The following is a 15,796-nucleotide window of genomic DNA, read 5'->3' as shown; positions in this document are numbered from 1 at the left end:
GGTTGAAGATGAAGGCGACAGATAAAAGTTCTATTTTAGATGGAGCAAGGGGCAAAAGAGAAAGTTTAACACAACAACTAATAATATATACTAAATTTAGAAAGTGGGAGTGAAGATTGTAATTTTTTGAGTGTGAATTCACTATTGGAATGGGAGAGAGTAGGATTAAAATATATGCGATATATCCGATATTATCTTCCGATATCTCATTTTTTTGAGTGACCGATATATCTAGAGGGGTAAATATCTTATCTTCCACCGATTCCGTTAAATATCTCTGATTCTGTCAAATATCTACAATATTTAGAAAATCTACGACAGATCTCTGATATATTAAAGAAATATATGTAAAAAATTTGGGCGTAAACAAGAATCACCATCAACAATATTCGAAAAAAAAATATAAGGGGAATAGTTGACAGCTCCAAAGAAATATACGATTATCATATTCAACAGTACAATTCGTAGGGTTATATGTTTTGGTCTGAATATTATACTTTTGTGGACCACCGTACGTCTTTTCAACCACTTAGAGTCTTTTTCTAGATGTAGATGAAGTTGATGTTTGTACAATTTATAAGTAAATCCAATAAATTAAATATTTAAAAAAAAATTACTCGAATTTTCGATATTTTTTCCTCAATATCACTGATATATCCGATATCTCCATTTTTCAAAGTACCGATTGATATGCGATACAGACATTTTAATCCTTGGGAGAGACAGTTCTGCCGACTGCAATAGAACCATCTTGAAGATCAAACTTAGCAATTTATATGTAGAATGTATGTTCTAAATTTCAACTAAGAAAAAACATAAGGGTCTTTTACGTATAGAGTTAAAAAAAAATTAACGTCAAAATAAAATTATTCAGTTTAGTACCCTGAACTTTAGTGTTAAAATCAGTTCAGTCTCTCGTTTCGAAAATTCATATTTTTAGTCCCTTAACTCTCAAATGACTACACTTTAGTCCAAATTTTGATGTTGGCTCCGAAAATGACGTCAGCTGCTGACATGGAGCAGACAAGAAGGGCCCACATATCAGTCTTTAAATTTTGAGAAAGGGCATAATGGACAATTTGATATGATTTTCATCCAAAATTCAACTTATGACAAAAAAAAAAAAAAAAAAAAAAAAAAGGAAAAAACTGATTTAATCCAAAACAAAACAAACTTGTCAATAAAAGCTACTACATAACAACCAAATAGATGCATAAGTCAATGTTTACATCCATTCTAACAAAAACCAAATAGATGCATAAGTTTGCACAAGTTCATAGCTCTAATCATCTATGCAAAAGATTAGAACAAGCAACCATGAGACACATAACATGGTTGCACAAAAACATGCACAATGCCTCTATAAATCATAATCTTGCCTGATCACTATTTTCTAGTATTCCTTGCACTTCCCTTGTTCCTCACAGATGACCTTGTTGAAGCTTGGGAAGATTGAGAAGCTTGTGGTGCAGAAGAAGCTTTTCCCTTGCTTGAAGCTGCTCCTCCATTGTTTGCAGCTACGTTTGGTGGCCCTCCCCTAGTTGGAGCAACTTTGCATGCTTCTCTTGCTGCAGCCTTCTTTTCTTCCCTCTTATTCTACATCAGTGAAAAGTAATGGAATGACACGTTAAAAACCAAGGACACCAACATTCTCAGAGTTACAAATATTAATTTATATAAGGAACTTAATATGAATTGATTTCCATATATTTTACCTTTGCATCTTCCCTTATTTTTGCTGCCTTAGCTCTGAGTTCATTTTTTGTCTTTGGAGGCGGTTTGGTACCCTTTTCCTACACCAAAAAAGTTTGTTAACACATCAATATAAACATCTAAGCTTAATAGTCTTAAGAAGAGATTACCTTAGAAGATGAAGCATCTCCATCGTTTATCTTTCTCTTTTTAGTAACTGCTCCTTCTCATAACAACAGATGTCATTTGACTCTCTCCCATATCAGGAACTTGGTTCCCATACACAAACAGTTCATCTAGTCCATCATCATTAGGTTCTACTGCACATTAAAAACAACTGTGTTAAAAACAGTTCATGTTAACCAACAAATGACATTGTTTTTTTTCCCCCAAATAGAATATCTCAGCAATAACAACTAAATAAAACTAGACATTGTTTAGCAACCCATCATAATAATAGTCTTCCACACAGGTTCTATTCCAAAACAGTAAATACCAAAATCAACTAGAAAAAATTCAGTAAATACCAATGATGATGTTAACCAAAAAATTCAGTAAAAAATCAACAGTAAATACCAAAACCAAAATTAATAAGCCAAAGCCATAACCATTTTCCAGAGATGACGCCGTTTTTGCTTGCAGGGCTCAGAACCTGAGCTTGGTGAAGAACCACCTGTTCTTCCCCATCTTGAACCTTTCCCCGAACCTCTTCTTAGTCTCCTTCAAGGCGGTGACCTTCTTGTCCTTGCTGGTGAGCACGTCAGGGGTGACGACCTTTTTCAGATCCACAAGCTTCACCGTCGACTTCTTCGCCGTCTTCTTCGCCGAGTCCTTTTGATGGAGATTAATTTGACTACAAAGTAAGCAATGCAACCTCACACAATTAATACCCTGCAAATTTCATCGTCAGTATAGAATAAGTAGGGATCGTTCAGTCCGGGGATGTCAAAGGGTGAATTGAACTTATAAGTGCTAACACATATTCACATAATACACAGAAAGGTTTGGGGGGGGGGGGGGGGGGGGGGGGGGGGGGGGGTTTGGAAAGATTTATCTAACTAAAACTACTGCTGAAATAAAACATAAACTAACATATATACATGTGATCGACAACTTCACACAAAACAAGAAACGAAAACACTCAAGAACATGTAACAAATTATGCGAGACATTCGGTACAGCAGTTTCTACACATCCTAAACTCTACTTCAATTCCGATTCTGATTTAGAGCCCTTCGCGGTTACTCCAATCGTTAAGACTTCACAAGTATTTAGAATCAACTTCGCGTGTAATCCTAAATTGTATGCTAACTCATTTAAAAACACTTCGCGTAGAAATTAAACAAGAAAACACATAAGCATAGTAAGCCGAATCAGAAACATGCACAAGGTATGGCGTCACTCATCCTATTAACATGCAAGTTTTCAAAATTATACTTACCCACTTTTAAGCAACAAAGACCTAGACAACTTCGTGTATGACTAAATCATATATCACTTTGGTAGATGAAATCGCAACCCACATATCAACCATGGCCTTAGGCTGTATGCAACCATTGATTTTGCCTGCTCGATTTAGAAAACTAATCGAATACAATCAAGAACACATTGAAACATGCTGCCCTAAATCTAACACAGAAAATATCACATGAACAAGTTTGTAACAATCGTCATACATAAGTTATAAATATCAGAAAATCTAAACATGTTACAAAACCGAATCGGCAACCATAAAAACATACAATCTTCATAGACAAAGTGTTGTAAAATTACAGAAACATAAACAGCCATGAGAAGAATGGATCACACTTTGTAGAAACCTTGAATGGTTGCTGCAAAGGTGGTGGAATTGGTGATGGAATTATACAAAACAAAAGGGAAATGGTGGTGGTTCGGCTAATCTAGTTTTTGTATAGGGTTTATGGTGAGAAATTGGTAGAGTTCTGGCTTGTGTTTGTATGAAAATGTGATCCCAATTTATGAAGCCAAGCTGCCTTTATATAGTGTCCATGAATTGCTCTTGGCCCTTGATTCAATCTTGATCTAATGGTCCTCCTTGATTGCACAAAGTCTGATATTTATCTCCACTGATATTTTCCTTATCTTCAAAGATATTTATCTTATCTCTAAAGATATTTCTAGACATGTGCAATAATTCTTTGAATGCAGCTTGAATCATGTCTAGATACATTGCTTAGCCTCCAAGAGTCTTCATAGCAAGGATTACTTGTTCAAAGTTCAAATTGAACTTCTCTTCAATTTTTAGAGTTGGAATCCAAATTCACTTCTCCTTCCTTCCTTGGGCTGCTTGGGCCTTCTTTTGGGCTTTTCTACATTTTTTCTCTCTCTTCCTGATTATCTCCTTGTTTAATCCTCAATTTGCGCTACATTATCTCTTCTTTAATTTCTGAAAATAAGAAAGAAGAAATAAAATAAAGACAAGGTAAATATCACTAATATTACAGAATCGTCAAGTAATGAAGACTTTTAATCCAACTAGGCTTCCTAGTTGCACAAGGAATCCCACTCTAAATAAAACTCTTGACAAATTCTGTGTTTTCAGCTCGTTTTAGCACATTGTACAACCGACTCTACCAGAAACTCTTAACTTGACTAAATGACTCAATATTACAACAATAAGGGTTAAGCAAAGTATAAATGGAGATAAAAACATATTAAGAACGTTGCATTTTATGCTCCTATCACCTTTCGGATCACCTTGCTGGGGTACTTCTTGATGCCGGCGACCAGGCAGTGGCCGTAGGCGCGGTCATCAAAGGCCTTGACTTGACGATGACGCCCTTGCGGCCGGCGTAGCGACCTTGGAGCAGAATCGGGTTCAAGAATTTCACCATGGTGACGGCGGCGCTGCACTTCTTTCTCTCGAAGCCAAAAAAAAAAGCAGTTCAACCTCTCGAAGCTCTCAAGCTCGGAAGTCAATATATACACTCTTAATGACCCAACATTACAATTATTTTGTTTTTTGGTTAATAATTATTCATTTAAAGTTGGTGAGTGATGTTTATTATGATAGTTGGGTGTAAAGTATTCATATTCAATTTCAGATTTGTATGAGAGAGAAATATAATAACCCCCAAAATTGGAAAGCCGAGCTCTCGATATCAACCACTGCAGAAGCTTCCAAACCTAAACCCCAAAAACTCAGGTACATACAAAAACTCATGTTCATACAAAACCCAGGTTCAAATCATCATCTAAAACTCACCGTATTTTGGGAATCGGTTCCTTGGGTTTTCATCGCCTTTGTTTTCTTGTCGAGGTATCCATTCATCGGGCTCCGCCATGAGTTCAATGAACTTGTGTTTCGACGGTTTCAGATGAGAAGGAGAGAAGGGAGAGAGAGAGAGGGTACAGAGGCTGTAATGGAGGCTGTAATAGAGGTTATGATAATTGATAAGATTAGGTTTAGGGATCTGGGCTGTAATGGAGGGAAAACAGTCACAAGGGCCAATTTCGTCATTTGGTATAAATTAAGAGCCAGCATTACTACGTGGGCCTTTCTTGTCGGCTCCAGGTCAGCAGCTGACGACAATTTTGAAACTAACATCAAAATTTAGACCAAAATGTAGGAATTTGAGAGTTAAGAGACTAAAAAGATGGATTTTCGAAATGAGAGACTAAGCTGATTTTAACGTCAAAGTTTAGGGTACTAAACTGAATTTTATTCAATAAAATTCTAGACATCTTTTGTCTTCTTGGTTGCCTCCTTTCTCTCTTCTGCTTGTTGTCTTCTCTTGAGCATTCCTTCCAAAGAATTCGGTCCATGCTCAAGTGTCTTTCCCGGAAAATTTTCAGGCTGTTTATCTACATCAGTTTCCTCTAGCTTTGATTCTCTTTCTCCCATTGCAATTTCATGAACACACTTGTTCGTCAGACGAGGTCCTAAAAATATCGGTATTTGTATTACCACATCAGTTTGTAGCTTATTGTATTTTATATGAGATAAGCGTTGACAAGTCATGGATTCAGGATCATAAACTTGTTGATACGTGAATGCTAGAATCGCCATCTCGAAATATCGTATAATATCCAACTTGGAAGTTGTATCATGTGTATTCCCCACCCCAGTTCTAAGCGTAAGATCTTTCGTAAAGGTAATGACATCCTTGTAATCAGTGGCGTAGCCACAATAGGGCCAAAAGGGTCAATTGACCCTTCTCAATTTTTTACCATGTTTCTCATTGGTTGAATTTTTTACATCTTATTATACATATTATCATAACACTACATATTTGACCCCTATGACACAAAGACAAAGATAAAAATATAAGCCAATCTATATTCATTTTCTTAAAACACTGGACTCAAAAATAATAGATATGTCTTCTGCCAAACACTTACAAATCTACCTAAAAGGCTAAACCCTATCATGTATTTATTTTCTTTTCTTCATTTTTATTTTCAACTATCTTTTTCTTATTTTTCTGTCTTAATATTCTAAGACTAAGTACATCGTCATCGCATGTCAGCCTTTGTCTCTATTCCATTTCGGCATTTCCCATAATTTAGCATTAGCTAAAATTGTTACTACCCATGCGAAATAAATTAAGATTATGGGACTAAGTTATACATGGGTCCTGTTTTCTTTGTTGTTGAAATTTTTTCAAATTCCTTCCCAATAATAGCTCTAGAATGACTATTATGCCTAAGAAACCATTATCTAGAATTTTATGTGATATATGAAAAGTTATCTAAAATTTGACCCTCTTGTAAAAAGTTTCTAGCTACGTCACTGCTTGTAATCAGCCTTCGCAACCTTTTCGGGAGCTTTTGCAATGCCTATGCCTGCCAAATTTGGTAAATAGTCGCAACCAATTATAATTGACATTTCTAAAAGCTTGTGTGGCGTAAAGTTTTTGTAGGCATCCTTCGCTTCTTTTAACCGCTGAAAAGAATAATAATCACATGTTTTTCTTTCAAAATTCATGTTATATAAAAGAGAAATTTTAAATACACACCCCTAATATCTTAATACACACCTCTTACTTAATACACCACTTATCAAGTTTTTTATTTTAGTATTATACTTAATACACATCCCAGACTGCCTAAAATGCCCTTAATTTATGAAATATTCTATTATTTAATATAATTAATACATATTTGCTATTTGGTACCTCTTTTTACATATTATTTCATCTAATTTTTGCTAGAAATTTTTGGTTATCATCGTTCAATTTATAATATAATGATTATTGTTATATCCGAACTCCAAATCACCAATACAAGTTTTCAAAATTCACAAGCTAGTAGAATTGTAGAAGTACAGTAGCTATTAAACATATATAGATAACTAGTAGCTATTAAACATATATAGATAGCTAGTTATTCGATAAAACATGTCATGATAAAGATGCAGTACATGACAGTATGATCTGCAAGATCAAACCAAAGCTGATACAGATAAAAAAAATAAAAATAAAAGAAGAAGAAGAAAAAAATACAACCTAAATGAATTGTGGAGAAGAGTTGGGGTTACGGGAGAAGACGTGCTTTCGACGATATTAGGGTAGAACCGTAGAAGATGTTGAAAAGAATACTTCTAGTGTGTATTTTTTTTTTTTTAATAATAGATGTTTGTTTTGGTCATTTAGCTTACCTATAAAATCTCAATAAAAACATAAAATAACAGAGGTGTGTATTAAGATATTAGGGGAGTGTATTTAAAATTTCTCTATATAAAACCTGGAAGAACAAAAAAAAAAACAAAGGGTTAATTTTTCATACAAACATACTAATATAACAATTAAATAAGTGATAAGCTACCTAACTCACTTTTCCACATCCAAATGCTATAAGGTCTGAATCAATAGTGATGATGGCATCTATTATTTTCTTGCTTGCCAAGTGTGTCAATTGGGCATCCGCTTCGTACGGAGCTACAAAGAATTGTATTCCTTTCTTTATCAACCACTTTAAAAAACAATATATGATTTGTTAAACATAAGATGAAATTGTCAGACAAATTCATCATCTTTAAGAAGTAGGGATAATCTGTTTACCTTGCATACGTTGGATCTGTCAGGAATGTATCTTTGAACTGGCCACTTGTAACTTTGAATATTTCGGGCACTAAAAGCACTATCAGCTGGATGCTTTTTCTTACTTGTGTTTTTATTCTTCTTCTTGTTTTCCTCACGTATCGCTCTCCTCAGCTCCATTCTGTGTATCGTAGTAGATTTAGATTACCAACAATATCTTGTAAGTGAAAAGAGAAAATAAGATTGAGATATACAAAAAGCATACATTTTGGTCTTTAAAGGTGTAGCATTCCCATCAAACACCAAAATAGGATCAAGTCCATTCTGCCTCAGTACATCAACATTCTTACAACAATCATCCATGAAATATTCTGCATGCCTAGAATTGAGATTCAGAATGAATTAGGTTAATCATGTTGTCGCTATAGAAAGTAACACATATGTATAATTATAATTAAAAGTAATTTTAAAATACGTACAGTTCATCATTCGTAAGGCCCTCACTGACCAAGGAGTGGCCTCTCCTTTGGTGAGCCTGAAGTCGACTCTTCGCGATCACAAGCCTATGAGTGGTGTCAACCCCAACATTCGTAATGCCTTCGTTGACCAAACTATCTAGGGGAATGCCTCTTTTTACTGCGTCTCCAAAGCTATCCAACAATTCGCTTCCGTTTCCTATCCCCATCTTCAATCTGCAGCAATTTGGAAAGCATGCATGTAATTAAGCAGCTCGTTGGAATATTAAGCAGCGCGACAAACAACTAACCATGCAAGGAGTAATTAACTATCCAAATTAACTACTTACTTACTTGTATTAGTTTTAGCTGCGGCACTATGCAAAGGTTGAGAATTATAGATGGGTATTTATAGAGACACACAATAAACATGTAATTATAATCACATTAGGGATCATTTATTTATTATACTTATACTTACCTTATCTTGATCGTGAAATAAATATATTTCCTGATTCGTTTAGTTTTTAGTAGAGATCTTTGTTTGTCATGAAAACTACTCAAATATAACAACTATCCTTGTCATGGGAATGAGTTCTGAGACAAGTGAATTGTGCGGCTCATCATCAAGCTGCATCACTTGTTGATAGCTAGGTTGGTGAATCGTTTGAGATGGAACTCTACTTATCTAATGTTATCCACTGCATTAGAGCTGAGGAATGCCTTTGATAGAATGGCAGAAGATGAGGACCATAAGTACCAGAGATACTTTGAAGAGGTTGAAGACATTGATTTTGATGATGAGCTGATTCAAGACTCGGGGGAAGTAAGTCTAACTGATGATGCAACTAATGCAAGGAAGAAACAAAGGAAGAAAAAGATTGGACCACCAATTAGACATGATTGGAAAAAACTACTATATTTGTGAAGTTTCTGAGAATTTTCTTTCAAGTGACAGTGAGGATTAGTGCCTCCAATCACCCAACTTCATGAAACCTTTTCATGATATAGTTGGTATAAAGGCCAAGATCGATGGATTGCTCACTAAACCTGAAATGTGTACCGGTGCGTCGATTGAGAAAACCTTGTTTGATATGGCTTCAAATATGAAAATCAAGTATATGAGAAGTATTTTGCCACCTTAGATGACTGCAACCAGTTTATTCATTGCCTTGGTGTTAAACCCAAGATACAAGATCAGAAACTTTGAAAGTATATGCAAGAAATGGCTCAAGATGGGGTATGTTGAAATTAAGAAGAAGTCTGACGAGGTTAAAGAGCTTCTTGTGGAGCTTTGTGATCTTTATAGCAGCTCAATGTATGTTCCATCATCTTCCAAATCAGGAAAATCTAGGGGTGGAGAGAGCAATCAAAGCATAGATGGCCAAGCCAACAAATCCTCATCCAAAAAGAGTACCATAGAGACTACTGGAATCATAAAAGACATGGAAGAAGAATGTGAGAGAGAATTGGAAGACTCGCAAGAAGTTGTTGTTGTACATGAAGTGGACATATACCTACTAGACCCAATTGAGAAGCCTCCAAGCCTTGAGAAATTCAACATATTAGAATGGTGGGAGATGAACAATGACAAGTATCTAGGTCTTGCTACACTTGCAAAAGATGTATTGGCCATCCAAGTGAGCACGGTAGCAGCCGAGTCTTCATTCAGCACTGGCAGAAGGGTGATCGATCCATTTCGGAGTTCTTTAACTCCCAAGACAATGGAGACCTTAATCTGCTACCAAGATTGGATTAGGTCTTAGAGTATCCACAACATTCAGTATGTTCCAACTATTGAGAATATGGAATTTTATGAATCTGCGGAGGAAGGTAAGCTTCTTCTTTTTTTTTTTTAATACTTAGTCGTTGTGTCTCAATTTACAAATTACAGCCTTCGCTGCTAGCCATGATTTCTTATTGCTTGTTGGTATCTATGATGCAGAACAAGAAAAGGAAGAAGGTGTTAATGGTATTGTGGATCACCCGAGAATGCCTTTTACTACCAAATCGTCTCAAGCTTCTAAAAGGAAAGCTATAGCATGTAAGATATCTAAGTCATCGAAGGCGTCTAAGCTAAAGAGGGAAAACATCAAAAAAATAAATAATAATGTATTGTTCTAGTGTTTTGTAAAATTGTTTGTACTGAAAGCTTAATTTGTACATAGAGTTATCTAGTGCTTCATTTTGTTTTGCAAACAGTGCTAATATACTCAGAACTTATTGTAAGCGGTGCTAATATACTCTTATAATTATGCATCTCTAAGTATTGATCTGATTATTTTTAAGGGTTTTAGGATGTGTTAGCAGAAGTGTTAGTGTTAGGTAGTGATTATGATATCATCATATGCACTGATAAGGAACTTGCCACATCACATGAGTTCTATTTGTGATTATCTTACCACCCCTTCTAGATGCTTGCTGCCATGTATGAATTGCTAACTTTGGGATGAACTTTGATAAATTATAAAGATTGATTGTGTTTTTGTTGTATCACTTTGGTGAACTTGCAGGCATATACGGATAAAGATGGATGCCTGTCATTGAACTTTCATGCTTTGTTGCTTTAAACTGAGAACAGCTCAAAGTTTTGGGAAAAGAGTGAGCCAGTCGTAAAAGTTGTAACTTGGAGGAAGAACACTGACATGATGGATGTCCGGGGTTGGATGGCAGTATTATCTTGTCTTTGATGGTTTCATTGTCATCGGTCTATTTTAAGTCAGTTTGTTGTGAAACATATTTAAAATGGTTAGAAATATTAATGTTTGTGAAGTGCATAATGTAATAGCCTAATTAGGGATGACAATAATCCCCAGCGGGTAGGGTACCCATGAGTATTCGACCCTAACGGGGAAGATATACGGGTATAAACGGGTAACGGGGATGAGGATCCCCAATATTCGGATTCTTAAATAGGGTACGGGGCGGGTATGGTATTTTGATATTCGTCTCCGTCCCCACCCATTAAGGATGAAATTATTATATATAATTATATAATTTATTATTATTATATATATTTATATATAATTTATAAATAAATATTTATGTAAAAAAATTTGTGATTCTCTTAATAAACATTTAATGGACCTTCCTTTTTATTATATATTTTTATTCTCTTAATGAAATTCATCGGTATTTTTCTGTTTTAACCAAGACTTGTATTTATTTTTATTGGATTGAAGCATGAAACTTATTTATTTTGGTATTTGATTTTAATTTCATACTTTTATATAATTGTATTTCTTATTTAAAAAGTTTTTAATTTAATATATAATTGTTAACGGGTACGGGTACGGGTATGGAAACGTAATCCCTAAAGGGTACGAGTACTGGAAATCCCCATTATCTAATTACGGGTACGAGGACGGGTACGGGGATGAGAAATGTAAAAGGGTATGGGGGTATTTTGATCTCCGTACCCTACCCTACCCATTGCCATCCCTAAGCCTAATGGTTAGTGAAACTGAGGCATTATCGTTGTTTTATTCATCAAACCCTTTTTGGGCCCAAAAGCCCGAATCAGGCCGGTCTCAGTCGGGTTTACATTTTGAAAAGGCCGACTCATTCTGATCCGAAAGTTTCGGGTTTTCCAAAAACCCAAACCGAACCGACTCGAGCCCAGCACTAGATGGGCTGCTCAGCCACCGCCTTACCATGTTCTTGTCCTTCGTAATGATTCACTTCCATGACCCCATAAAACGTCGAGCTTATTCCTCATTAACCCCGATTTCTTTCCCTGTTGAGTGCGGTTTGCAATGGACCTCTCCTGTTCAATATTATGTCCCCATCCCTAATAGGGATGAGTATACAGTATGGAGGCCCAAGCCCAGCGTGTATCAAAATTTTATGGTAATCGATTTTCCTTAATCGATTTTCCTTAATCTCTTGGGATTTCCTTATTTATTTGGCATTGTGGGCCTTGACCAAAGGCCCACGATCGGACGTGTGAATGCCTATAAGTATCCCGCCTCTTTCGCCACCAAATCCTACGAAACAGAGAGACGTCTGGATTTTTCAAAAAAAAAAAATTAAAAGGAGACGTCTGGAATTCGAAGATGATGGAAAAGAGCGCGGCGGAGATGGAGAGCGACAACAGTGAGATGGATAGCGATACCAGTGAGATGATGGAAAAGAGCTCGGCGGATAGCGATACCAGTATGGACGATACTACATACGGATACGGATCCATCACCGTCGTATTCGAGGAGGAGGGTCTCTGCAGTATGTTCCTCCTCTCGACTGCGCTCACAATTTTAAGTAATGGGTTTTAACTTATGATTGAAATTAATTCTGGGTGTGCAGAAGAAGAGGATATGAAGCATGTCTGGAAGAAAGAGGTGGAAGCAGTGTTTGAAGCTAAGGGCCTTTCATGCGAATTGAAGTGGGATGAGAAACAGATGACTGTCAGTGCATCAAAACGTACACATCTTATGGACACCACCATCGTTTTCAGGGCTGGGCGTGCTCTCTATGTTCTGGCTTGTGGTCTCAGCACTCAATGGGTACTCAATTCACTATATCCTCTCTTATCTAAACTATAATATGATTATATATGTTCTATTATTTTTTTACATCTTAATGAAAAGCTGTTGCTCAGTTTGTATTACTCATTTTGTTGCTATTTTCAACTTGAACACTTTTGTAACAACATTGCAGGTTGAACCGATCGTCTCTGGGGAAATCTATACTGCTGTCATTGAAGTTAGACCGCCAGAGGGCACGACTGAGGTTGGCATCTCATTATTTCCTTCATTTGTGTCTTGTCAGTTTCTTAGTCTTATTATTGCGTCTTCTTGTCTGTCTTATCTTGCGATGAGTTTTCATGTGTGACCTTTACTACTAGAATGGCAATATGGTGTCCAAAGATTGATTCGTAGCCTAATTCCTTTGCCTCTGCTTATGTTATCGTCTGCCGTCTGCAGGATGCTTTTTCAATCAAGTATCGTGAATTCAGAGACAAAGTTGAACGCAAATTTGTGAGTCATTTTCCCATTGTAAATCAGGCTTTTCATCCAGATATTGGTATAGTTTGTGTTTAGTGTATCTATTCCGGCTGTTCTAATCTTTCACAAAATGATGGATTGGTATGCAGGAACTATCTCAGAAGCTGTCCTGCTTTATTCTTTATCATGTAAGAGATTTTGTTTATTATATGTTATTGCTGCTGCTAATGATTTGAACCATATCTCCCATCTCTTGATTTCTAATTTGCCTCTTAAATGAATAGTCTGCAGCTGTCGTTGTTCTTTCCGATAAAGAGAGGTCACCCAGTATAATAAGTAATCTTGTGGATTGCTGTCTAATGGGTGATGATCCTTTTGACGAAGATCATTTTCATGAATTGTTCCTTGATGAATAAAGCACCGAATCGATGAAGATTAGACCAAAAGATCAGGTCAAATGTTATGCAGCAATGGCCGCACTTGCTGTCTCAAACTGCATTCTATGAACTTTCTAGTTTGCTGCTTTCTCTATTTTGGGTAGAAAACATTGTACTGATTCTAGTTTATGGTTTATGTATCTCATTCCATGTTAATTTCTAGTCGGTAGCTTTGTTAGCTATCCCAAAACTAATTACCATATTTCTCTTCAAAATGTATCCCTTTCGCCCATTTATTCTATCTGCTTATCGCTTTGCTTAAACTACATTTTCATCAACTCTGAAAGCTGTCTAGATTGCTGCTTTCTCAACCTAGTGAAAGCAGTCTCATCCAAACTAGACTTTGCATCATCTAAGGCATATGGCACCTTATGTTGGACAGTGATTACTTGAGATCGTGATACTAAACAGCCCTTTAAAGTCTAACTCCCTCTAACCTGATACCCTGGTACCGAAGTACCGGCGTTAGAGCCTAACCTGATACCCATGATCGGACATGTGAATGCCTATAAGTACAAGATGACGAAGATGGAGGACAAGACTTTAAAGACCGTTCAGATTAAAATAAAATTATAAGGCCTAAACAAACATCGACATAAAAACACATGGACTAAACAAATTTCAAGTTTTACATCTGTTGAGTATAAGGTGTTTTGCTATGTTAATCCGTCTTTTATTTAGAGGTGAGGCAAGCCTTGATCTTCTCAACGGTATCAACGTCGGTCTTGAATGAGTTAGCCAGGATCTCGTCATCAATTCCTGTGGCAAATACTGACAATGGCACTAAAACTGTTCCAGCATTTGCATTTCCAAATGCTGAAACAGCAAAAGAAGGCATGTCTGGCTGTGCGTTGTATTGACACTAGTCCCTTTGGAAACACAAACATGGCACCAGCTTGAAGCTTTTGAGTATACAGAACGTTCTTTGGGTCCACAAACCCTACTTCAAGGAACCAGCAACAACAAACAAAAGTTCAGATGTGCAAGGATTTGCGTGAGGGTTTAAAATACATTTGCAGGAAACTGAAGCACCACATATGGCACACTGGCCGTCAAGAGCAGGGAATTTAGTCAAAGAAGCTTTGGTTACCTTAAAGGTTTCAGCAACTCCATCGAATACACCACACAGTCCAGTGTAGGTAAAGAATGTTCCATCAACTTTGGCTGTTATTTAGAGGCACTATAAAGTCGGAAAGGATGTCAGGATCACCTGCTAGGGTCCTTTTTGGAGGTGGCCAAGGAAAGTACTACTGAGTAGTGGGAAATATCTCAAGACCATGGTCGGTAACTGTTTAATTAGCTTATGCTTGGGATAGTGGTGCTGGTAATCAGTATCTTGTTAGGTATTTGTATATGCTAAATTTCTGGGAGTTGATGAGTTTCTACTTCCTAGTTATTAGCCATGGTATCAACCAATAAAGACGAGTTTCATTTTCGAAATGTTCTATGCTATTTTTTTGTTTTCTACTTCTTAGCCAGATTGAAAATGCCGTAGGCCCGCATTTGAGCGTACCTAACAAGAATATCAACTTGACTGAACTCCTTATGATATGCCACAGTTCAATGCTGCAGAATGCAGACAGTTTATAGCGGAGCGATAAGTAACAATATGGACAAGGAACATTCAAGGGTGTGCCGGAAGGTTCAAAACCACGAGAGTTGCTTACTTCCAAAGGGAAAAACTAACATTGATCATTGGCATACTCAAGTCCAGAATATAGGCAGAAAGCTAGCGGAAGTTTACATACTCTAATACCTTGTTTCAACACATTAATAGTAGAACAGATCCCTGGCTCTTTAGCACTAAATATAGTTACAGCTCTGGGTGGGGATTACCTAGTAATCTAGTATGTTGGAATGATAATATGAGAGGAAAATCAATTTATAAATTGATTGAATTCACAGCGTAATCAAACCAATTGTTAGATAGATACGATTTGCACAGCATCTTATATATATATATACAGTCCCCTAGATGGATCCCTCTTTGAAATTAAAATGCGGGACTCCTTATTTCGCTTACTTTCAGGTCATATTTCCACATCTCAACCGTACAATGTCTAAAACACAGTGTGTAGATCATTCCTGCAAAGTTTCATCAAATTTGAAGATCATTTGAGCTTCCGTAATCATAATTTACACGAACGGTTCTGTTTGGACAACTTTTGTTTTGTTCTGTTGATTTATTTAATCTAATTCGGTACCCAAATCATCTTCAAATTTGATGAAACTTTTGTTCTGTTTGGACAACTTTTGTTCTGTTGATT

At 36.4% G+C, this 15,796-nt stretch overlaps 2 protein-coding genes and 2 pseudogenes across 3 annotated transcripts; 1 reads left to right on the top strand and 3 right to left on the bottom strand.

The window, feature by feature from the left end:
* Positions 1 to 1,155: 1,155 nt before the first annotated feature.
* On the bottom strand, positions 1,156 to 4,547 carry LOC101298455 (annotated as a pseudogene). Its single transcript, XR_185145.1, has 5 exons — positions 4,399 to 4,547; positions 2,301 to 2,523; positions 1,863 to 2,012; positions 1,716 to 1,793; positions 1,156 to 1,596 (listed from the first exon to the last, which is right to left on the bottom strand). The product of XR_185145.1 is annotated as a 60S ribosomal protein L27-like (transcript).
* A 1,895-nt stretch (positions 4,548 to 6,442) lies between these two features.
* Positions 6,443 to 8,379, bottom strand: LOC101301337 (exonuclease 1-like). Its single transcript, XM_004308140.1, has 5 exons — positions 8,174 to 8,379; positions 7,960 to 8,073; positions 7,716 to 7,875; positions 7,489 to 7,626; positions 6,443 to 6,598 (listed from the first exon to the last, which is right to left on the bottom strand). The coding sequence occupies exons 1-5, from the start codon at positions 8,377 to 8,379 to the stop codon at positions 6,443 to 6,445; spliced, it is 774 nt and encodes a 257-aa protein (XP_004308188.1).
* Positions 8,380 to 12,165: 3,786 nt separating this feature from the next.
* On the top strand, positions 12,166 to 13,747 carry LOC101298161. Its single transcript, XM_004306411.1, has 6 exons — positions 12,166 to 12,370; positions 12,452 to 12,651; positions 12,806 to 12,877; positions 13,072 to 13,125; positions 13,242 to 13,280; positions 13,377 to 13,747. The coding sequence occupies exons 1-6, from the start codon at positions 12,205 to 12,207 to the stop codon at positions 13,506 to 13,508; spliced, it is 663 nt and encodes a 220-aa protein (XP_004306459.1). The 5' UTR covers positions 12,166 to 12,204; the 3' UTR covers positions 13,509 to 13,747.
* Positions 13,748 to 14,202: 455 nt separating this feature from the next.
* Positions 14,203 to 14,808, bottom strand: LOC101301050 (annotated as a pseudogene).
* Positions 14,809 to 15,796: the final 988 nt, after the last annotated feature.

This window comes from Fragaria vesca, linkage group LG7, assembly GCF_000184155.1.
Source record: "Fragaria vesca subsp. vesca linkage group LG7, FraVesHawaii_1.0, whole genome shotgun sequence".
Taxonomy (NCBI): Eukaryota; Viridiplantae; Streptophyta; class Magnoliopsida; order Rosales; family Rosaceae; genus Fragaria; species Fragaria vesca.
This window is presented reverse-complemented; position numbering and strand designations above follow the sequence as displayed.